This window comes from Silurus aristotelis, assembly GCF_946808225.1.
Source record: "Silurus aristotelis genome assembly, chromosome: 3".
Classification (NCBI taxonomy): domain Eukaryota; kingdom Metazoa; phylum Chordata; class Actinopteri; order Siluriformes; family Siluridae; genus Silurus; species Silurus aristotelis.
In genome coordinates this window covers 12,129,724-12,154,982 of record NC_139576.1, presented here as the reverse complement: position 1 = coordinate 12,154,982, position 25,259 = coordinate 12,129,724, and the positions used below count along the sequence as shown (strand labels likewise).

Sequence of the window (25,259 nt, the reverse complement as noted above, 5' to 3'; positions counted from 1 at the left end):
AGAGACAGTTCTCCGGAGATCAGGCCTGTGTCACTCGAGCAGAGACTCCTTACTGTTCTTCTCACAGTACAGGCCAGAACTGCACAGACGGGCAATAGAAATCACTAGTTTGCCAAAAACACAAACAACGATACCAGGCATTTGCCCAAAATATCAAACCTTAGCTCCAACAGACTTAGAAAAGTAGATTTTTGCCAGAATGTACCTTTCTGGCAATTATATATATATTGTAGGAGATTTTAATATTCATGTAGATGATGCAAACGATGCCCTAGGATTATCATTTGTCGATTTACTAAACTCTTTTGGAGTTAAACAAAACGTCACCAGACCAACCCACCGTTTTAACCACACACTAGTCTTAATAATATCCTACGGAGCAGACGTCACTGATATAGATATTTTACCCCAGAGTGATGACATCACAGACCATTATCTCCTACTGTACACACTACCGGTAGAGCAGATTAACCGTGTTTCACCACGGTATCGACTTGGTAGGACTATTATTCCAACCACTAAGGACAGATTCATAAATAACCTGCCTGATTTATCTCAGTTTCACATTAAACCCATAACTGCTGATCATCTTGATGAGATGGCGAACAACATAGACCTTATCCTCACTAGCACTTTAGACACTGTTGCCCCCATCCGGTTAAAAAAGGTTCGAGAACAAGCACCTGCACCTTGGTATAATAGTCATACGCATGCCCTAAAGAGAACAACACGTAATCTGGAGAGAAAATGGAGGAAAACTAAATTGGAGGTATTTAGAATTGCGTATAAAGACAGTATGCTTAGCTACAGACAGGCGCTAAAAGCTGCTAGAGCTAAACACCTGAGCAAACTCATAGAAAATAACAAAAACAATCCCAGGTTCCTTTGTAGTACAGTCGCTAAATTAACAACAAATCAGGGATCTGAAAAATGTGTTCCATCACAGTTAATAGTGAAGACTTTATGAATTTCTTCACTGAAAAAATAGATAACATTAGAAAAACAATTGTGGCAGTTCAACCTCTGACAGCATCTCCTGACACAATCGTACTTACAACCCCACAACTACACTGTTTTACATGTATAGGACAGGAAGAGCTGTATGATGCTATTATGAAAGCTAAATCAACAACATGTCAGTTAGATCCAATTCCCACTAAACTACTGAAGGAAGTGTTATATACAGCTGGTGAGCCTCTTCTCAATATTATTAACTCCTCACTATCGTTAGGTCATGTCCCTAAATCCCTCAAGTTAGCAGTTATTAAGCCCCTCATTAAAAAACCTAATCTGGATCCAAACACGCTATCGAATTACAGACCAATTTCAAATCTCCCATTTATGTCTAAGATTTTAGAAAAGATTGTCGCTGCCCAGTTATGTAACCACTTGCAGGAGAACAATATCTTTGAAGAGTTTCAGTCAGGTTTTAGGCCCCATCATAGCACAGAAACTGCTCTAGTTAAAATCACTAATGACCTGTTTTTAGCTTCAGACCAAGGCTACATCTCCCTTTTAGTTTTACTAGATCTTAGTGCTGCGTTCGACACTATAGATCATGATCTTCTCGTCGATCGCTTACAGAATTACATCGGTATTCAGGGACAGGCATTAAGCTGGTTTAAATCCTACCTGTCCAATCGTTACCATTTCGTAGATTTAAATGGAGAGCTATCCAGGATAATGCTAGTAAATGATGGCGTGCCACAAGGGTCAGTTCTAGGACCCCTGCTTTTTACAATATACATGCTTCCATTAGGAAATATTATTAGAAGGCATGGAATTAGCTTCCATTGTTATGCTGATGATACCCAGCTATATATTTCATCCAAACCAGGCGATACAGCTCAATTAGCTCGCATAACTGAGTGTGTTGAAGAAATAAGAGATTGGATGACCCATAACTTTCTGCTATTAAATTCTGATAAAACGGAGATTTTGCTCATCGGCCCAAAAAATAGTACACAGAAGCTCCAGCATCTCAGCCTGCATTTAGACGGTTGTTCTGTAACTACTAGTTCAACGGTAAAAGACCTGGGAGTTATTTTAGACAGCAACTTATCTTTTAAAAATCACATCAATCAAGTTACAAAAACAGCCTTCTTTCACCTTAGAAATATTTCTAAGCTAAGAAATATGTTATCTATATCTGATGCAGAGAAGCTCGTCCATGCGTTTATGACCTCTAGAATAGACTACTGTAATGCATTACTAGGTGGATGTCCTGCATCATTAATAAACAAGCTTCAGTTAGTTCAGAATGCCACAGCAAGAGTTCTTACTAGGTCAAAAAAATACGATCATATAACCCCAATCTTATCGTCCCTACATTGGCTTCCTATTAAGTTTCGAATAGACTACAAACTACTGCTACTCACTTATAAAGACTAAATGGTTTGGCTCCCATGTATCTATCCAGTCTTTTAAAACGCTACAATCCGTCATGCTCCCTGAGATCTCAAAACTCTGGGCTTCTAGTAGTTCCTAGAATAGCAAAGTCCACTAAAGGCGGTAGAGCATTTTCACATTTAACTCCTAAACTCTGGAATAGTCTTCCTGACAGTGTTCGGGGTTCAGATACACTCTCCCAGTTTAAGTGTAGATTAAAAACATATCTTTTTAGCAAAGCCTACACATAACACACATCACACACATCACATCACAACCTTACATCAATATATGACTACATGCACATTATCAACTTGTGCTGTTAATATCATGAACAGCAGCTACGCTAATTCCTCTCCACTGCTTCTCTTTCTCTCCCCATCCCGAGGCATCCTGAGGTTTGGCCAGCTCCAGTCACGTCCCACCTCGTGAAGATTATGGACCTATGGATGATCATGGAGAAGTAGATGCCGAGTGTTTAAAGGCCCTGGCATGGAGAAGCTGATGCTGGATCTATGATGATCACAAATTGTTCTGTATTGTTGAAAGATTTATGACCAAACTCTTGATGTCACCCATATGAGGATGGGTTCCCCTTTGAGTCTGGTTCCTCTCAAGGTTTCTTCCTCATATCATCTTAGGGAGTTTTTCCTTGCCACTGTCGCCACGGCTTGCTCATCAGGGACAAACGCACACCATTCACCTTCACTGTTGTTTTCTGTAAAGCTGCTTTGAGACAATGTCTGTTGTGAAAAGCGCTATACAAATAAACTTGAATTGACTTGACTATATATATATATATATATATATATATATATATATATAAACGCATTTGTTATTTGTTAAACAATATTCAATGGCATGTGTACTGTAAGTCAGTGCAACTATACTGGGTATCATTTTTTCAGTGATGATGGTGATGGTGATGACAATGATTGAGAACACTGTGTGACTTTCATATGTATTAATTTAAGTTGATACCTAGTGATTGTAAAGGCAGAGCATATAATATACTGTATTTGTATACGTTTCATACACATAAAAGCATTTGGTGCCCTCCTGCTCTGTGGTTGGGGCAGAGCCATCTCGGAAAACACTTCTCCCATCAGGAATGAAATGATCTAGGCGGACAAATGACAATGCCAGCACAATTCCCAACACAATGTCCATGCAGCATAAAAGAGCCTCCAGTTTTCCCTTCGTCACCTGTCTATATGTGTAATATAGAATTGTGTTTAAGTCTGGCTGTCATGCATTTATCCTGAGTGCAGTAATCATTGAAAGTTGCTGGACCATTACTACACTTTGCTTTCTCATTGGGCACAGTGAGCCTCTGTGTTTTTCTGATGTGGTCAAGACACTATTTGTAACACAGTAACATCAAATTATAAAGACATTTTTTTCCATGTCTGTAAATGTAATAAAGACCCTGGCATGCTGCTGTCCTGTAAGACGCTAAATAAGGAGCAAGATACTGATTCGATCCATATGAGAGGCTGTTGGCTACACTTTTAAGGATCGAAAAGGGATCTTAATTTTAGTACATTGTAGGGAATAGATGAGTAGTGTGCATGCTTTACATAGCTGCGAAGCTGTAGACTTATCAGTATTTAAAGCATGTAACTTGACTGTAATGGGATACGTGTAAAGTCGTTGTTATGAGGTAGTGATTTTCAGTGTAATCCAGAAAGCATGTGCTGCATCCTGGAACGATATAAAGCTATGGCAAGCATGCAAGTAGTTGGGAAATGCATGGATCTATGATGTTTAATCAGGTTGAGTGTAGAGGAGAGCGGTTTATCTTTAAATGGTTCCTTCTCGTAATGTCATCTAAATATAGAGATCTGAACAAAAGTAGGACTGCTATGAGGAAGAAATAATTTTCTTTGCACATTTTAAGGTCTCTGTTTTACAATTGGCTGATTTGTACAGTATACATAATATAACATTTGTGGACATTCCATTTTACATGTAGTTCCCATTTGCTGTTATAATAACCTCTATTTTCTAGATGTTTCTTAGTCTTGGAGTGTGGAAATTTGTGATCATTTATTGAAAAGTGTGTTAGCTAAATCCAGCTCGGTTCGACCACAGGGGTATTGTCATGCAACAAGTTTGGATCTCCTAGTTGAAGTGAGCGGAAAACTGTATGCTACTATATCCAAGGACATTCTATAATTCTGTGCCTCCAACTTTGTCGTAACAGTATGACTGAAAAAGTCAGGTGTGCCAATAGTTTTGTTTATACACTGTATCAAATTGGCTATTTAATGAAATTATCCAAAGTCATGGCAAAAATAATTGAAACAAGCTTCACCAAAATGTCTGGATGGTAAAGCAGGTGAAATCCTAGAAGCAAACGTAACATTTCCCGATTATATTTTGTCACTGATTTCAATAAGAGGCTGGCTATATAGAAGTGAATGGCTAAAATAAGTATGACTCAGCATTTCAGAAAGGTCACTATGTTACACAGATCCTGCTGTGGCATCAGGTGTGTATAACCCTAATGGCTTTAAAATGGAAAGCAGGCAAATGCCAGCACTCTGTATAATGTAGCTTTTAAAGGCCATGCGAGCTTTCATGAGTGTTCCCAACATTTCTTTCAGGTTCACTTATCTTATAGCCTCCCCGTGTGATCAGGAGCATGTTCAAGTGCATTGAGATTGTTTCAGGGAGTGGAATGCATTAAGATTGTAGAATAGATTTAAAATTGATTCAGACTGTAGAATTAATTTCCGAAATTTTCAGACTGTAGATTGTTGAGATTGTGGAATACATTTAGACCAACTTAGATTGGAGAATTCCTTTGGATTCATTTGGATTGTACAGTTTGTCCAGATTCATTGATATTCATATAGAACATATTAATATATTTGCATTTGCAAAGAAGAAGTGGAGAAATGATGCTGCATCAGCTGCCAGTCCCTATAGTGAGTCAACACACAGCCTTTATTGTTGCTTGGGTCCTTAATAACACTACATTTGAGTATTGACCAGTGCAAGATATTATTAGAGCCTTAAATTCTTTCTAATCCTCACTAATTGTTTGGTTTTAACACTTGCTTTTATTTTATCCATTAGCGGTTGTGTGGAGCAGTTGATCTGAAACGCCATCTGAGCAGCACGTTCCTGTATCGACTTGCTGCTCCGGAGAACTTACAGCCTCATTATCAAATTACAGTAACTTGTTTTTGTTGGCAGTGATAGTGAGCATGTGTGATATGGGCTGTTGCTTCAAGAATAGATTTAGAATTTTTCTCTAGGCTTATACTATATCCTTCTCAAGGGGAACTGGACAAATGCAGAATGAACAGATGATTAAATGCAGGATCTTTCAGGCGTTTTCATTGGGACCAGGTTGTATACGCCTTTCATGTCATATGTCAAAGCCAGCTGATAGGATGTTATTGTTTTAGGTATCACACCTAGAATTTACAGAGGTCTCTGCCCTGCTAATTCTTAACATTCTAACATTTAGTGACAGTGCACATGTCTTAGTTGGTTGAGAAACGCCAAGAACAAAAGACACAACGACTTGTTTCAAGGCACTTTCCTTTGAATAGAGAATGATCAATTGCATATTTAAACACATCAGTAATTTTTTAGATGAGGCCTGAAAAATAAATATCTGCAAATGCTGAATATTACATCAAAGGTTTTAGCGATTTCAAATTAAGACCTTTGTTTTCGTTAGCAGGTTTTTATCATCCAACGTTTGCGCAAATTCACATCGACGTTGTTTTCTGCGAAGCAGTACATATTGTTTATTCACATAAGTTTGACAAAACGAGCTAGATATTTCAATTTGTGTTTGCGATTAATGAATGAGTTCTGCCTTTGGCTCAGACACCTTTCCCAGACGTAACCGAATAATTCAGAAATGGAGTTCCTTTTTTTGACACATCACTCTGCAGGAGTCCAGATTCTGAAGCTCTCAATACATGAAGGAGCTAGCCCTTTTTTTTAACTAGAGGTCAGCATCTCCAGACTTGAAAGTTCATCCTTTTGTTTTGAGCATTTTGTGGACATGCTGTCATAACTCGGTGTCAGGCTTTAATGATGGGCTTGATGGAAAGAATCAAAGATCTCTGAAACCTGGGCTTCTCCGGGCCACTCTGTGGGATGCTGGGTGATTGGGGAGCTTGCTTTGAAGCAACTTGTTGGATGGAGATCCATTAATGTAAAACATTTCAGTTTTCAAAGTGCTTTATTCAAGCTTGGAGTCGCTCGGCCCCTCAGGAGCCGAAACGTTCTCAAGAATGTTCTGTCTGTCAGTTTACTCTGAAAGGAGGTGAGTTAACTGGCCTTCCTCCCACTGATGAAAATCAAATATCACTCTGTCTAGAGCGTCTTTTCTCCGAGGGAGGAAGGGAGGGGGAGCTGTCATGACTTCTGTTACATGCAGGATTCCTGCAGCATTAGTGTATTTGATAAATTGTACCAATTATTTGTTGTCTCATGGCACGCTTGTTTGCTCAACCAGTCCGGAGATCACAGCATTACACTTTCTAACTCTAGTTTGTTGTGTTATGTGAAAGATGATGAGGCTAAAGCACTTAAAACACATATGCTGTGAAACAGTTGTATGGCTATTATTTGTGCTTTACAGTCTTTTTGCATTACCTTTACATTTTTGCCTAACAGACAGTTTGGAGCTGTAACTGAAAAGTAAGGACACCTTTTTAACTGAAATTACACCTTTTATCAAAGATTACATCAAACATCTCCTGTGCTTTATTTATTCTTTACAACAAATTACTAGTTTGTTTCTTGCCATTTTATCTGTTATATTTTCTTTGTCTGCAATATTTCCAATTTGAATATCCCAAATTTAACTAGCCAATTACTTAATTATAGCAGGTTGATATTAACTAATGAACAAAGCTTACCTCGGCATACTGTTTCTAATTAGACCTTGTCTGTGCTTTGCAGACAAAGGACACGCCTCATTTTATGTAAGGATCTGCTCATTCCAGTATATTAAAATATTTGCCTGAGGTAGAGCCTGGGGCGCTTATACTCAAGTTTAACACTGCTGTCCGGTGGCTTATCAATATTGAAACACATGCAGGAAGGTATAGCGTTAATTACATTGTGTAGCATGTAAAGCTAGGTTTCATCTACATTGAAGAATTTGATTGGATCGTAAAAAAAAAGTGTTTGTTGTTGTGTAGCATACGCTCATTGGATAGATGAGGGAAAAGGAGACCTTTTGGGGTTGATACAGATTATTAAAGGTCTTAAATAAGTTAGGTCCTAATTATTGTACAAAACATCATTTTTAAAGTTTTGTACAAAGGGAACGTTTATACAATCATAGTATTCGAGTCTTATCTATATTAAGATGAGTTTGTAAACCAAGGGTTATAGGCTCCAGGAGAGAAATCATCAAATTATTTTATATAACAGCTCTAAATCTAATTTTAATAAAAAAATAGGTGTTATATTTTATAGTGGAGTGAGACATGTTTTGATCTGAGCTTATTCTATGATACTCTCTGTGTGTGTGTGTGTGTGTGTGTGTGTGTGTGTGTGTGTGTGTGTGTGTGAGAGAGAGAGAGAGAGAGAGAGAGAGAGAGAGAGAGAGAGAGAGAGAGAGAGAGAGAGAGAGAGAGAGAGAGAGAGAGAGAGAGAGAGACATCAAGATGACCTGGCCTTGGTACCTTCTTCATTCATTTTTTCATGTTAACCTGCAAGAGCTGGTGTGTCAATGTTATTGTGGATTTAGTTATGGGTTTTACCTTTAATTAATTGTCCCATCCCTCCTTGCAGTGTGTGTGTGTGTGTGTGTGTGTGTGTGTGTGTGTGTGTGTGTGTGTGTGTGTGTGTGTGTGTGTGTGTGTGTGTGAGTGTGGGACCTCTATTGGAGTAATGTGTTGGCATTCTGGGACTTGTGCTTTATGGTCTTAAGTGCATTTACTCAATTGAGGATGATCCATCTTGCTGGAATTTGTGCTTGTCTGTAATCCCAGATGCCAGACGCCATTTCCTCATTAAATTCAGAAAATATCAGCCATTAATGAGTCTTTTCCTTTTTTTTATTAGTTAGTTTCAAAAAATGTTTTCCGTTTATACATAATGATGATCAATGTTTGTTTTCCAATAAAATACAGTAAAATAAAGGTTTTAAAAATAATGCTTCAGGATGTGTACCTCACTTATTTCCACCATTGTTAACACTTGGCAATTTCGGAATGCCCAATCTAGTTTTGTATTACATCATTGTTCTGGCAAGACTTACATGTCTATTATAGATAAATCTGGCTCCTTATGGTCAAATAAAATAAATTGCTGTGAAATCTTTTTCTAAGAATGGGAGAATTGTGCATTTCTCAATCCAGTCTTCAATTTCAGCCCATTACGTTACTGAATGGTGCATTTACAGGGCCACTCATTCATGTTGCATACGTGTTGCACCCCCCATGCAGGCAGAGGCGCGGGAAACAATCCCAAAGATGCTGGCTGAACTGAATCTGGGGCGCACTGAGAAATGCGTGCGTGTGAATTCGGTGTCTAGTGGCCTGGCCGACGCTGATCTGGAGGTCATTCTACAAGGAGAGGTCCTGCCCCCAGCACTTATGCTGCCAAAGGTGGAGGACACCGATGAAGTTCAGTGGGTGAGTAAAGAACCCGGTTTAAAATCAATGTGTTTATCCCCAGATAAAAATACACTATGTACAATATAAGGTTTGTGGACACATAACCATAGGATTGTGTGTTTTTGAACAACAACAACACATTTAGTATCCGTATGCTTTTATAATAACCTCTGGGAAGATGTTCCATTAGATTTTGGAGTGTACTTGTCGGGGTTTGTGCTAATTCAGCCTCAAGGATGTTAGTAAAGTCAGGTACTAATGTAGAGCAAGGAGACCTGAGGTGCAATGAGCTTTTCGATTGATTCCAAAGGTGTTCAGTAGGGTTGAGTTCACAACTCTATAGCAGGCCACTTAAGAGCTTTCATTTCAACTCATGTACACCATGTATTTGTGCACAGTCTGGCTGGAAAAGTCATGTGTCCCAATACATTTATCCATACAGTGTAAGTACTCTAACAGGTATTGGATACTTTATATCTGAACCTGTAGACTTCTAATGAGCATATATATCCATATCATTACATAAAACTTCACTTTTTCCACAATTTCCATACATAAAAAAAGGTTTCTGTTTGCCTTTCAAGGTCTTGAGTAAGTTGTTGTTTCTATAGAAATGATCATCTTTTAGAACAAATGCATTAATATAAAAGACATTACCAGTTTGAACGACTGCCTGACTCAATACATTCTGATCTCCAGAATGGAACATTGAACAACGGTGTGAAATAACTGTGATAGAATTTATAGATTATCGTCTTATTGTCTATACAATATGTATTTAAATTTTTTTTCCCCTTTAAACACATTTGTATACAATAAAGACCTGAATATAACCGTTACATTTTTCCCACCATCAATGAGAAACAAGGAGAATGCTTGGAGTATTAACCGCTAGAGGATGAGTAAACATCAGGTCTCTTTTAAAGCAGCAATTACAAAATATTTCAGTTTTACAGCTGGATGTTTATGGCTAGGGCCTGTTTTTCACGAGTCGAAATCAGGAATTTTGTCTGACATGTTAGATGATATGGAATAGAATTATCTGAGCCTCTTAAGTCATGGCCTCCTTAAATTGTGTTTCAATGGTCCATGTAAGAATGCTAAATCCTTAAATTCATTCATTAAATATTTTGTGTAGACGAATGCCGTACCCTGGACTGCCCTGCTCTGAAGACCACGACCTGGTCCTAAACGAGAGTAATTACCTCCTATAAAACCCTTAACCCGTGCACACTTTGGTCAATGTTGAAAACTTCAACTCCTGTCCACGTGTGTGTCTGATAGAAACGCATCCCCGCTGCTTCAGGAGCCGCAGTGGCTCAAACACACCCTCATCCTGACATTACAAAAAAAAAAAGGCTGGCCCCCAATCCACCTCACCTAAATCTGCAGCATTCAGATGCCTTACAAAAGAACCTGAAAGGAGTCACAATGTCTTAACTAGGTGGAGGAAGGGAATGTGAGAGAGAGGCGGAGGGAGCTCACAGCTACAGCTAGTACAGAAGCAGGAAGTTTTTAACTAGTGCTTTTAATTAGAGCTCATATATTTCCTGGGCCGCTCTCTGTTTCTTGCCGTTTTAATTGCTGACAGGTGCTCATGTTTTTCTCTCACTCTCTCCATCACCTTGTTCCTTTTTCTTTTCTTTTTTTGAAAGCCCTTTTCAAACGTATTTGCTCACCCAACTGGAGTCTCTTGAAACACTTGAGTCAGGTGATGAGAACAAGAGAATTAGGTTTGAGTGACTAATATTTTTTCATGAGTGTTGCAGTGGCTGTATTTGTGGTATACACAGAAAATGGCTATGGCCAAATTGAGTTTTTCTTCTCAACCTCATCCACATATGAACCCTTCTCTGGTATACAGTTATAACAGGTTCACCATCTTATCCGTCCCTTATCCTGTGTGAGAGAGTCACAGCGTGGAAGTGCTGTAGGATGTGCACATGTATGCCCTGCACATACTTGTCCAGCTCCCTGCTCATAGTCTCAGCAGGGTATAGGAGATTGTGATGGTGAGGACATCATGTAGCACTGACCTGACATGGGCCTGCTGCTTTGAAAGTGATGAGAGAAAAAGAGAGACACATGAAAGGAGTTGTTCTCCCTCGCTTCTTTTGCTCTCAGGCACAGTATATAAACATGAGCAACAAAGTTTCTGTTTTAATAGCTTATCATGCAATGATCAAATTATTATGCTAAGTGTTTAACACGATGTCTCGCATTTTTTAGATGATTAAAGATTTTTTGATGTCATTTGTATTTTTTGTAAATTGTTTGTTAAATGAGCAAGATTCCTTCATTTAATTCTACTTCCTAATACAGTCCAAAATGGCGATGACAGCTTGAATGCTCTCTTTTTGTCCTTATCTCTTCTCTATCTTTCACTGTCTGGACTTTGACAGATTAGAAACTGTCCCTCTGAGACGTTCATGCTCTAAAGCCTGGTTTGTGGTTGTCCTCCTCCAATCCTCAGCTTTCAGGCAGAAAATCCCTGCACTGTTTATTTTTCTCCTTTTCCCCCTTGCACCTAGCTTAGAAGAGGAACCACCACACTGATTTGTTGCTAAAAGACGGACTTACTTGTTTCTCTTTGTATGAAAATCCATTGCTTTCCCTTTCTCTTTGCTTTCTCGCTCCTTGTTTGACTGACAAGGCTTATTGGAGTATAACAGGCGTAACTCCCACCCCTTTGTCCAAAGACAATCCTCCTGCAATTTCGGTGCCGCGTGCATTCTTTAGACGCCACGCCACTGTGTGTGCACCCGCTCATGAAAGGGTCCTACTCCAGACCCAACCCTCTTCCCTCTCTCTCTCTCTCTCTCTTTCTCTCTCTCTCTCTCTCTGTCTCACACACACACACAGACGCACTTTCGTGCTTTTTCTTCCCCCCTGACTCACTCTTAGGCTCCCGCTCTCACCTTCCCCCTTCAGTGAAATGAGCACTTTAGTAGGCCGGAAACATTTAATCTGGCACTCTTTTGAAGAAAATTAATTAAAACTTGTCTATTCACTACCCTTTTTTCCACCAAGGCTCTCTTCTTCCATGATTGCTTTCTCTCCAATGCCAGGCCCCCTCCACTTTCCAGCCACTGAAGGAAGGGCTAATGCAGCTCTTATTAAAGAGTGGCTGCTTTTTTTTTGAGTAAAGCCTGAACAAGGACTAGAAGGGTCAGCTCACATAGAGCCATTGACCTGTTAGAAAGACTCTTTTCTCTTACAACCTGGGAATAGTATTATTAGTTAAGCAGCAGGGCTGGCCCCAGTCTTTTAAGAGGCCTTAAGAATCTTATTTACACCCCCGACACACACACACACACACACACACACACACACACACACACACACACACACACACACATGCAGCAATGAAATGGCATTATTTAGAGAACACCTGTATCGATATAGATACAGTAACTTTAGAAATATTAATTATGGAAATGAGCAGTAGGGGTTTGAGATATTGCAGTGATGAGAATGAGTGATGACATTTGCATATAATGTGAGTATTGGATGCTAACAGTTTAATGATAATGTCTTCTGTAAATATATGTAAGCAATGCACCAATTTTCAAGATTAAAAACTAGAAAAATCTTTACGACTGTGCTGCAGTGTAGTGACAATTTTTAGTCACTTTTTTCACCTTAAAATATATTAGCTATAAAATGTATGATAAAGTTTTGGTGTTTTGACTGTTCTATACGGACAATAGCTGGATGCCTAGATGGATACTGCAAATCAAGTGGTCAAAGTGGTCACAATCTGAAATGCTTGATGCTGACGGTTTGAATTTCTTTCTTCATGTCTGATCTTGGAAGCGACGCGAATGTGATTTCAAAAGCCTACATTTTTAACGGTTACCAAACTAATTTAAAACTGACTAAGTACTGTTAGCCCATCAAAATCAATACTATTTTATTATCTAACTATTTTTGTTTCACTGTAAATTAAGCCTATTTTTATCAACACATTTCTACAGTCTTTGTCTTTCAGCTTTGTTTTTGGGGAGGAAATCATAATCATGGCCATAAGTAGTTTAGAAGAAATTGTTTAGGGTTAAAAGATGAACCCTTACAATGTAATTTTTTTTGTACTTATCCATTCTCTAGTGCCTTTCAACATAGCTGTTGGAAGTTAGTTGTGTTTAAATAGTTAGGCTATTTTTGTCGCTTCCTGTGACAATGCCCCCTGTTGGCTGCAGGGTCCTAATGATCCACTCACTCCGCCCGAGCGTACTGTCAGCCCTGTTGAGTATCATCAAAACAGTCTGGAGATATGCTACAGTGTGTAAATTTTGATTAGAAGCTGCCTTTCAGACACATTAGCGACGTAATAACACTTAAGTGCAGTAATTAGTTGCCACTTCTCGACATCCTTAAAGCCCAATCAATCCTGGCATCCTCTGAAGTTGTATGTTGTAGCTCGTTCGGGCCAAAGCTTTTCATGTTTACTTAAGAACTGGATAAATAAGTGGACCTGGGCACTGGATCCAAATGCAGGGGTACGGTGGCAAATAAATAGGGCTACTCATGGCAAGGTTTCTAGGAGCTAGGGAACTCTGTGTCGTTAGGAACCCAGCCCTCTCGGAGGATTCAGGGGAAATATTATGCTAAGCCATCTGTGTTAGCATAGCAGCGTTGCTCCTGCAGGGTTGTGACCTCAGATGATTACAGTACAAAGCTTATTGGGTCTTGAAAACCCCTTTGAAGATGAAAAGGCTTTGATGGTTTATATTTATGCAAATCTCTTAGATATGATTTATCCTACTGAGATTGAATGGGGAGATGATTAAAATTCTCCACATTAGGAATCAAAATCCCTCAATGAAACCAAGTGTTTATTGGATGTTTTTCTTTTTTTTTCTTTTTTTTTGTCGTTATTTAGGGGCAAAAATGGCCCAGACTTACCTGAGGTTATTTTGATCCTCGATTCCCAGTGTGCAAAAGGGAGCGAGCGTGGAGAGCGACGACAGGGAATTACACATTTCTGCTCCGAGCTTTCTTCCTTTCTCTCTGTCGCTTTCTCTTCCACCCAGTCTCTTTTTTTTAACTGGCTTTGAAAGGAAATATCTGACGGAGTGTGCTTTTGTGTGTTTCCAGATGATAGATTTTGGAATTTGGGCTACCCCACTGGCAGTGCACAGCTAGCTGTGAACTGGTCTGTTGGAAAAAAAAAAGCAAAAGCTTTGGTCTTCAAAGAACTAAACTTCATTTTAATGCCTTCTTAGGTAAGCTCAAATATTAGCGGGAAAATGTGCAAAAAAAAAATAAAAAATGAAAGGCAAGGAGAAGTGCCACATCACACCCTGATTGTCGTACATCTCGCCGGTTTGTCAGCCCTGGAACGCCAAAGGAAAAGAAAGAAATGCTAAAATGAAATGCACTCCCAGACAGTTAAAATCTTGTCCCTTGGCATTTAGCTTTCTCTCTTATTATCGGAACATGTTGTACGTCATGAGGGAGCTTGCAAAACAGGCATTTGTCCAGGGCCCCAAGAGTGAGCAATTTTATTTTATTTTTTTTACAGAAAATCTATACTTTCTGTGCTTTTTTTTTATTTTTTATTTTATTTATTTAATTGGATGTCTGTCAAACCTGATGCGCCATCAGTGTAAACATGATTAAAAGGTTTTGCTTTTTATTCTCTGAGATTGTGATTTTTGATGCTTGTTCCCTGTATATAGTGCTAATCATTATGTATCAAAAAATAGTGATAGATGATATTTGTTGTGTGTGTGTGTGTGTGTGTGTGTGTGTGTGTGTGTGTGTGTGTGTGTGTGTGTGTGTGTGTGTGTGTGTGTGTGTGTGTGTGTGTGTGTGTGTGTCAGTTTGTTGACAGATTTCAGCAGTGCTTAAAAGACCGGATGCTGATGGAACCCATTCGCTTAGTAACCTTTGTGGAGACTGCGGTTGGGTTGCTGAATTTTAAGGTAAATTCTGCTTAAGAGTGCAGATGAAAAGACTTTGGATAAAAAAAGCAGTCAGATTAAAGAACCTGTCACTGAGCGCAGGGGTATATCACTGTTTTTCTTAGGATCGATCTATCTATCTATCTATCTATCTATCTATCTATCTATCTATCTATCTATCTATCTATCTATCTATCTATCTATCTATCTATCTATCTATCTATCTATCTATCTATCTATCTATCTATCTATAATGTAATCATAAATAAGCATTGTGCAATATGTGTGCTTTATAAAGTAAATATGGCTTCTACATGTACAGCTTTTTTTTTTTTTCTTTTTCTTTTTTTTTTTTTTTTTTTACATTTTCTTAAATCCTGTTTATCTTATCTGTGTCCCATAGCTGAGACATAGAAATATTGCACAGTCACAGTGAGAAGTGAAATTAATTTGGACCCCAACAAAAGCCTGACACAAATTCCATCTGCTTCATGCCCGACACGATCATCTCGCATTCCAAACTTTCCGTTTGCCGCCACAGCGATGGTCTTCCGTCCCCAGCCTGGACGGCCTTCACAGATTTTGCAGCTTTTCCGTCCTTATGCTCATGGCTGTGTCAGGGCCATTAATAATCAGTTGTGTGTGTGAGTTGTTTTTAGAACTGATCATTTTCCATGTCTAAACTATTATGTGAGGAGCGGAAGCAGAGACATTGATTGAACGAGTCGAGCAAGGGATTTGAGCCATCTGACTGATTCACTTAATTAAATGCCAAGACACACACACACACACACACACACACACGCACACACACACGCACACGCACATGTGCGCACGCATATACAGAGCTCTTTGTGTATCCTGTGTCTGTCCCAGGCTGTGTGTGAGGCAGCTCGTCAGCTCGGACCAAAAGTTGGCCTGCATCATGACGGAGTAGTCTTCGGCTCTGATGATTTCTGTGCCAGTATAGGTCTGCCATCTAAATACACTTTTCCATCCTTTACGTTTTAATATTGCTTTATATATACATACTTTAATATACATTTATATTGCTGCTCTGTAGTACACAGTATTTATTTTATTATTATTCATATCATTTTCCATTTTTGCAATCCAACACAATACTATATTTATACTTTATATTTGTATGCAATGTTTTCTGTTAAAGGCGCAACAAGGACTAAGGATGCCCGAGAGCTTCTGTATGCTCGTCAGAAAGTGGTGGTCACCACCAAAGCCTTTGGCCTGCAGGCTATTGACCTTGTGTACATTGACTATCAGGATGAGGAAGGGCTGCGACAGCAGGCCAGAGAGGGTGCGCTCATGGGCTTTACTGGTAAGATGTTCACAAAACACACACACATACAAACTCAAATATACACATTTATTTATTTCTCTGTAATTGGTATGTGCCCCTTTTATACACCAGATCTGTTCCTCCTGGTTTTATAATAAAGCTGAATGCACTGTGTTGTCCACTAATAATTGCAATTGTGTAAATCAGAATAATTATTACATTATATAAAAAAAATATAAAGTCATTTTTGATCTGTAATGCTTTATCAAATGACCATAGAATATATTTTATTGTTTTATAAACCAGAAATAAATGCATGTAGAAGAGATTAGATATATAGGGTATGTAGTGAGTGTACTGCAGCACAAGCCGGCTGAACAGGTGCTCTCCCTCACACTGCACCTATTTTCATGGATCTGCTTGTTCCTTTATGGCTTCACATCTTTGACCCACGCTTTCAAACATTTCTTCTTATTCAGTCTCATTCTGTCCATCTCTTTCTCTCTCCTTCAGCTCATTAGTGTCTTTATGAATTCTACAGAATGCCTCTTTGAAGATGAACATCAGTTCTTTCTTTCTTTTTTTTCTTGAACATTTGACAGTTTATTGTGTCGATTATTTTAGCTTGTTTGTGCTTTTTCATGTTTCAACAAATAATTTTACTTAGTAATGAAATTTTTTTTTATAATTCAGCTGACTGCTTGTTATTTGCAATAATATTTAGTTAGTATATAGTTATAATATTTTTTTCATTTAGATAGATAGCATTTTGTATGTGTGTGGGTGCATGCTTGTGTTCTGCTCATTTGTGCAGATCCTTTATTGCATGTAAGTGAGTGTGTGCGCATTTGTCTGCATGTAGCTCGAGCTTGGCCGTATGTTCGCAGCTTAGCACTGTGTGGGTTTGTAGCCAGGCAACGCGAGTGTGTGTAGTCCCGGTGAGTGGGTAACTGGCCACAGGAGGCCAGGCAGCCCTCCTCAGAGCCTGCGCTAATGAATATGTAATGGCTGTTTGCAGAACACACACTGTTTCTCCTGCACATCTCTGTTTACAACAACACTGCCATTCCTCCAGAGCACTAGGCCTTTTGGTTTGCAGCATTCTCCTGCTTCTTATTTATCCCTCTTCTTTTCTTTTCTTTTTTCCCCCCATTTTCACCACTTCCAGATTTTGCTTTGCCAAAATAAAAAAAAATATCCAGTAAATGTAGCACACAACTGTTATTCATTACTGATGTATGTATATGATTAAACGAAAAAAGAAAATATTACTGCTCAGAACTTTTAAAACCTCAAAACAACTTGAAGCATTAATGGTTGAAATAAAGGTATTTATTTTTATATTGCATAATTTGATACACAATCATAAATGCATTTAAAATCAGACACAGATTTCTGGTTGCGAATAATCTAACTAATTACTAGGGGTAGATTAATCATGCAGCATAGCAATAGGAACATCTTGAAATTCATCAGAGTGTCTCTATATTGGCAGGTTGGTTGGAATATGATGTGTTTTTCTCACACACACACACACACACACACACACACACACACACACACACACACACACACACACACACACACACACACACACAGAACAAACCACTGAGTTCCACAGAGACCCTTACACCACTTGGTGTGGAGATTTTTTTATCCACGAGTGTCCATGAGTCTATGCGTGTATAACCACAAAAAGTCTATTAGAATTGGATATAAAGTATTTAATTATTTCACAAACAATGTAATTATTATTAAAAATATTAACAAATGTATGAACTATTATTGATTTGGTTTAATCTGTATTATCTAAATCCTTTTAACTTGATATGGTAGTTTCTATAGTCTGTGTGACTGGCTATATGACATGTATATGAAAGTTCCATATTTCATTCGTGAGTGAGAATAGTCACCTAAATGCAAGCTTTATTAAAATTAATGTATATTCTAGTTTTGATGATCATCTCTTCCTACAGAGATGGTCTGTGAAACATTACAGTTTGCATGCATTTATTTGCATTTTGGTACAGATCTAATTTATTGAAAGGTTGGCAAAAAAAATATATCTAATAAGCAAAAAAAAATAAATAACAATCACAAATCCTCCTAAAAAAAAAAAAAAAAAAAAAATCAGCCAAAATGTTGTACTTTGAACCTTGCCTAACAGAGGGCTCTGTGCTAAACCACAACACGCCAATGAGACAAACTTCTCCAGATGGCACTGTATGATTGGCTCGCTGGCTTCAGGGGGCATAAATGATGCAATGCGGCCAGCCAATAGTATTGTGGTAAGGATGCCTGGCACGCCCCCTTTGCTGGCTCTGTAATTAGCTGGCTCAGAGCAGACAGCTCCTGAACAGGTGGCACTAGAGGGAAGGGGGCATATTTTGTTGATGTGAGGGAACTACCCCCTGCCAGTCTTTTCTGGGATGGGCGTCGCAGGCACGGGCCTTGAGCCTCCTCTTTAGGTTGTTGATCCAACAGGCTGGCTCCTATGGGAACAGAGAGATAGTACACACACTTAGTCCTTCATCTACACTAACCTATACCCAGTAGAAGGAAACATGGAAGACAAGCTGCTTTGGTTTATTTGTTTCAGCATACACGTCTCACCATCAGTATTTTTTTTAACAGTACACAGTTTTTAGTTGTGTGCACAATTCATTAACACTTGCAGAATATGAACAGAACTGATAGAATGCTTTAAATCAGAAGTGTGTTTATCATTAAAGCCGAGTGAAGTCAGTCAGATGCTTTATTGTGAAGCTGAAATACACTGCATATGGATATACACTGACCAGGCATAATATTATGACAATATAACATGTCCAGTGAGTGAATAAAGCTGATTATCTCTGCACCATGGTGGGGTGGGAGTGATCTATTAGGCAGCAAGTGAACATTTTTTCCTCAAAGTTGACGTGTTAGAAGCAGAAAGAAAGGGCCAAATTGTGATGGCTAGACGACTGGGTCAGAGCATCTCCAAAACTGCAGCTCTTGTGGGGTGTTGCCGAAGAGGTTAATACTGTTAATGCTTGATAGGTTAGGACTGTTTTGGCAGCATAAAAAGGACACCAACATGATTTTAGGCAGGTGGTCATAATGTTCTGCCTGATCAGTGGCCATAAAGTTATGCGTGATTATTGTATAAGCTTTGTGATTATGGTGGAGGCTGGAAATTTGGAGATCATGCATGCCATTCTTTGAACAGTTTTGCTTGGCACTCATTTATTGATTTATTGGTTTGTTTGTTTACCTGACTATCTGCCTATGCACTGCCATGCCTTTCAGTTCTGATCTATCATCTTATTTACATGAATGCACCATTTACCTTCAGTCTTGTTAGCTCCTGATCAGTGGAAACAGGCAGAGTGTAGTTAGAGACATGAGATTTTGTGATCATTTTGTAATGTCTATTCCTCCTATCAGGTTATTAACAGCAGTAAATCTGAGCTTTATGCATGTCAGTCCCTTATATCTGAGTCTGTGCATGTGTTTGCACACTTCTCCCTGAATATATGTTCCCTATTTGTGTCTGTGTGTGTGTGTTTCATGCCTACAGCTCTGTAATAAAAAGCAAAGGCTGGCAGAGGCCAGCTCAGATTGAAGTGTAACTAAGCGTGCAGTAAAGTTTCAGAGTTCAGCGGGGCATCGGCCAAAAATCAGGATGACACCCATGATTCATAGCATCCTCTCTTCCTGCTGTGTAGCTCAAATTCAAGCCTGGCCAGGGAGCCATGCCCGAATAAGAGGAGATGGTGTGTGCCCACTGCTGTTGCTTTGGGAAAGCTGACTTTCCACATTCAAGCTCAGCAAAGTCCGTTATGCTTTTAGCACAGGCTTTGCTCTACCCATGTGCAATTTTTGCACTGTGCATCCTTCTGCACCATCTCATTTCAGGGGCTTAGGATTTTCCTCCTCTACTTAAGCTGTTTTTGGACTGTTATAAGTCTTTATAAAACAAACTGTGGATGTATAGAATTACACTGTTGTTTGATTGTTTTTTTACAGCACAAGTTCCAGGTGTTGAGGTTTGGGATTTCAGGCTAAAAGCAAGCAGATCTGATTTAGCATTTTCTTTTTATTGATATTCTTGTATATGTATTATAATTATCAAATATTTCCCTTTGTTTTTTTTTTTTTTCCTCAAGGAAAGCAAGTCATCCACCCAAACCAAATCAAGACTGTTCAAGAGGAATTCTCACCTAGTCCGGATAGAGTTAATTGGGCCACAGAGTTAATTGCTGCATTTGAGGAGCACCAGAAAGCAGGAAAGGTACTTTACTACAATATATTTCTATCCACCAGCTTCATTTATATTTTCTTGTTCATGTATCTGAGAGAATTGGGCTGAGTTTGTTTGAGCTTGAATATCAATATGTCTGTGTTTCTCGAGAAGAAAACAAACCAATTGATAAAATATTATCATATCTAATTTCATGCCTCACTGAGTCTGTGTGATGTGCTGGTGATGCCCAATCTGCCTGAGCCTTGCTGCCAGTAATCCTTAGACTAAGACTAGCCTCGGGGACTACAAGTGGACTTTTTTCCTGTTCAGCTCTCATCAGCTGCCATTAAGGCCATGCATTTCTGTTTTTTCTGTTTTAACACTTGTGCTTTGACCTCTTAAAGTCTCCTTCCTACTGGTCTTGAAAACACCATTATGTGGCCTAGGATTTATTTCTGTCACTTTGTGTTGATGCCTTAAATTCAAAACATTGCACTTTACAGAAAAATAAACCGAAACACTGGAAGAATGGCCCTGTATAATAGAACCTTCTTTCTCATAGTAGCCAATGTTGGCTGACTGAAATATTTGGCACTGTGCAGAAGTAAAGTGAAGAAAGGCATTTTACAATCAAATAAAATACTTCCAGCAATGATTCATGCAGCTGTCAGGAACATGTTCTCTGTGTTTCCAAACAGCTAATAACTATCTAATTTGAGCAAAAAATTTTTTTTAAACAAACAATTTTTTTATGTTAACTTTATAAAAACAAACTAGTGCGGTGACAGTTACATATGTGCATGATGTAAGAGTTAAAAATATGTTTTAATTTTTTTTCCCCACCCGGTGTTGCGCTTTGTTCTCTCTAGGGTGCGTTCACCTTCCGTGGCAGCATGATTGACATGCCGTCGTTAAAGCAGGCCCAGAACATCGTCACCTTGGCCAGAGCTGTCATGGGCAAGTGAGCCAAACCGGGCAGCCATATCTGTCACTGCGCGGGACATCGGACAAAAAACTGTTAACCTCAGACAGATGCGTGCCCTCTCAGACCATTAACTGTGGCTCATCTATGGCTCTATAAGGCTGCGCTAGATGGCCTGATGGGAGTGTCTTCAATGTCAAAGAAGTGATTAGATTATAAGAACTGGGTTTCCTTAATTTCATTTTTGTGATATGTATATAACGCACACTCATTTTTCAATTTATTAGCTAAATCTACCTTGTATTCATGCTGAAGGTCCATTTTTTTCATTCATCTAAATACATACATGTACAATTATTCACTGTGGCCCCTCCATCCAATCCATTAGTGAAAATGTATAACCTCTGGATGACCACAAACTGCATATTATGTGGGTGGTAAGCTGTTCTCAGCACAGAAGTAGCACTGGCACAGTAGGGCGAAAATATATGAATCATTTTCCGTAGTGTTGCTCAAATATTAAATGAATTTTGTCAACTTTTTTGTTGTTTATTCACATGATTCTCAAACTGAGTAATTATATAAGTAAGACTATTGCACCCTTTCAAAATGTACAGCTTGCATTCCTTATAATCTAGATTTATTTGGAGTCACAGAGACCAAGACCCATTTATTTTGGTTCTAAACTGTTTACTTTTTTTTTTTGTTTAATGTGTACCCGCTGTCTCTAGCATTTCAGAAACCTTTTGTGGTCATCTACTGTAATCCACCTAGATGTATGGTGACATGCATTCTGCTTATCGGGGTGATTAAATGGATAAACATAGTATTTATGTTGGCTTAAACCAGCCTTGCCATTCTCCTCTTCCTTCTCTCAACAAGTAGCTGCTGTTGGCAGACCTTCTGCTCACTGGATATGTTCTGTATTCTTTTTAACTTTGACTATTGTGTGCAAAAGAAATACAATGAGAACAGCAGTTTCTAAAATATGCAAACCTGTTTGCCTGGCTCAATCAACTATGCGACTGTCTACATCATTGTGATCACATTTTTCTTTAATCTGATGTTTGATATGAACATTAAGCAGATCAAATAAAGATCTCAGGGTGTTTGCATGCCTTTATGTTTTGCACTGCTGACATCCTTCTGGACAGTTGCATGAATGTTCAATAAAGTGGCAGGTAAGTGTTGTTGGTGAAACGAATGGGTAAAGCCAATAAACTGCAAATTAAGTATCTACATATTTATGTGTTGGTAAAGGAGAAAGTGGAAGAGAGGGACAGAAAAAGGTTTGTGGTTTTGCTGTATAACTCAACAGTGTGTGCTGTGTGTGTGTGTGTGTGTTTTTCTGTTTGCATGTATTTATATTTCTGCCTCCCTCAGGTCAGCTCCTGGGCCAGGGCTTGACGTGTTTGAGGAAAGGGCAAACAAACACTTATTTCCCCATTCAGCCTTAAGGCTCCTCCAGGCTCAACCAGGCCACAGCACATCAAAGCAGTGTTTGCCAAAGAGCCACCATAAATGTCCTTAAACCCACAGTGAGAGGAGAGCCAGCAGCCCACTCCAAACCACAGGCCTTTGTTCAGGAGGGCACTCTGAGCCGCTGAAGTGGGGGGTATGAATACGTCTTGAAACAAGCATCAGGGCTAAGCTGACCTGCGTGGCAACATGACACACTTACACTCATTCTCTCACTCAGAAACACACACACTGCAGGGGATAGTGTTTGTCCACTTTGTTGTAAGTAAATAGCCAGAGTTTTCCACATTTTGCACTGCTTTGTTGCTTTAGCCTTGTGGCTTGCAGAGAATCCTGGGCAGCAGACGCCATCCATTGAGCATATGAATTGCTTGCTTTTTCACCCTGAACATGCCCAAAAACTGGGATAACATGCTGCCACTATCCTCATTCAAACCTCCAAGCTTGCCTATTGTCTAGAAGCAGCCTTCCAAAACAAATCTCCTGGATTCGATTTTAAATGAATTAATGCTATTTGGACACTTGTGCTTTTTCTTTCACGAATAGATCCTATAGAGCTTACAGTTATTTCTTGTCTCTGTCATTCTTTTGTTGCTCACTGTTGATGAGGTCTTGGCAAGTCAGACCAGAGGGGAAGGACTATGAGAGCAGGGTGGAGGGGTTGGATGGTTAATCGTTCAGTTGGTCACTATGGTAATGAAGGGCCTTGGCATAGTGGTTCAGCTGGATGTAATATGATCGATCGTGTCTGTGATGAGAACTTCAAGTTGCAGCTCGGTGCCAGCTAAGGGATGCAGACAAAAAGATGGAGGCCACTGCTGTGACCAGCCCAAAAGGCTGACAGTAAGCTGCCTGCCTGGCATTTGGCCCATGCTTCCACCCCACCTACAACACACTACTTTTGGCCTTTCACTCATTTATTTTTAATTTGTTAATGGTTTTTACATTGTTTCGCGCCATCTCGGTTTCTAAACTCCCATCGTGTGTCCCTGATGTAGGTGGCCCGGTGGTTTGTCAGCCGCTGCTGTATTTCCCACACTGAGACAAAGTGGCTGTGTAAGTCAGCTACTCCGACTGAATGCTGGGCAGAAAGTCAAACAAGCCAGTGTGTTTAAAGCAGAAATGTAAGATGTGATAGATGCCTGGGTTGAGCATTTAAGTCTTTGAGAGCTTACAGAAACCTCGCCTTGCTTGCTTTGTCTTTTCTGCTTCTGTCAAAATGATACATAAAATATCAACAAGAAACATAGCCACACATCAATTCATGATTCAGATCCATGCAGAGATCATGGAACTGTTCTGATTGTTCACACGTAGCAATTCGCTGACCTTTAATAGTCCCCTCTGTTTTTATATTAAAAATCATAATGTTGGCCATTGATATAACCCAAACTATTGTATATTTTATATTATTTCCTGAATGATACTTGAAGATACAGTCCATCTATCATTCGTTTACTGTGATCACTGAAACTACAGGACTACACCTTGTGTGCTGTATTTTTAAATAAACATTGCTGCATAATATACTGTTTTTTTTAAACATTGCAAAAATTATATTGTAATTTTTATTTTTTTTTTACTTTGAAGCTTTAAAAGTTCAATTTCACACAATTCTTCTTAAAACCCACATGCACAAGTTCCTCCCTGTGCAAGTGTGTGGATTAACGACCATTTTTCTTGACATTTCTATTATGCTTACTTAATATAATAATGCTCCATGATCTCCTCAGATCACAAGGCGGAATTATTTAAATACATTTCCTGGTATTCCCAGAGAGAGTTCATTACAATTAACGCGATTAGGACCTCAGCAAGGCTTGACTCAATTATAGCTAGACTCTAATCACTTTATATTCTCTGTTATGTCTTTCATAAATGAGCTCAGATATAAATCCGCCGGAGAGAATGTGAGTATGCAAACCACCGGCAGAATGAAATTAAAACGAAACGCTTAGCATATTTTCATTAATGCCAATGGGGCCCGTGTGACAGGGCTCATTTCTCGCCCGGGGATCTGCCAATAATGACTGCATTGTTTTACGAGGCTGCTAATGACAATATGTGGCAAACTAATTTCAGCACAGATAATTCATTCCCCTGCAATAAAACCCAATCGTTTATGGCGTGAACAAGGGGCGTCTCAAGTCCGAGGCTATTAGAGAAAAGCAACAAAAAAAACCATCTAATTGAAATTAAATTCAATTCCAAGGCATTGAGGAGAAAGAAGTAAAGAATTTTGCTTTCTCTTTAAGATGCAATTCCCATTTCCTGCTATGAGGGATTGAATTTGTGAAGTGAGACAGCTTACAATAGACCTGACATGCGCATATGAGGAAAAGCACAAAGAAGCCATGCAGAACGTTTTTATTTGATTGATTGATTTATTTTTTTGCACACTTAAAACTTATCTTTTTTTTTTTTTTTTTTTTTTTTT

At 39.0% G+C, this 25,259-nt stretch overlaps 1 protein-coding gene across 1 annotated transcript in view; it reads left to right on the top strand.

Annotated features, from left to right (window-relative positions):
• clybl (citrate lyase beta like) overlaps nucleotides 1–22,188 on the top strand; it is a 67,738-nt gene extending 45,550 nt beyond the window's left edge. Inside the window, exons 3-8 of the mRNA XM_083537143.1 lie at nucleotides 8,820–9,008; nucleotides 14,816–14,917; nucleotides 15,773–15,866; nucleotides 16,065–16,232; nucleotides 20,345–20,469; nucleotides 21,291–22,188. Coding sequence (XP_083393269.1) covers nucleotides 8,820–9,008; nucleotides 14,816–14,917; nucleotides 15,773–15,866; nucleotides 16,065–16,232; nucleotides 20,345–20,469; nucleotides 21,291–21,386 — 774 coding nt within the window. The 3' untranslated portion in view covers nucleotides 21,387–22,188. The remainder of the gene's footprint in view (nucleotides 1–8,819; nucleotides 9,009–14,815; nucleotides 14,918–15,772; nucleotides 15,867–16,064; nucleotides 16,233–20,344; nucleotides 20,470–21,290) is intronic.
• Nucleotides 22,189–25,259: the final 3,071 nt, after the last annotated feature.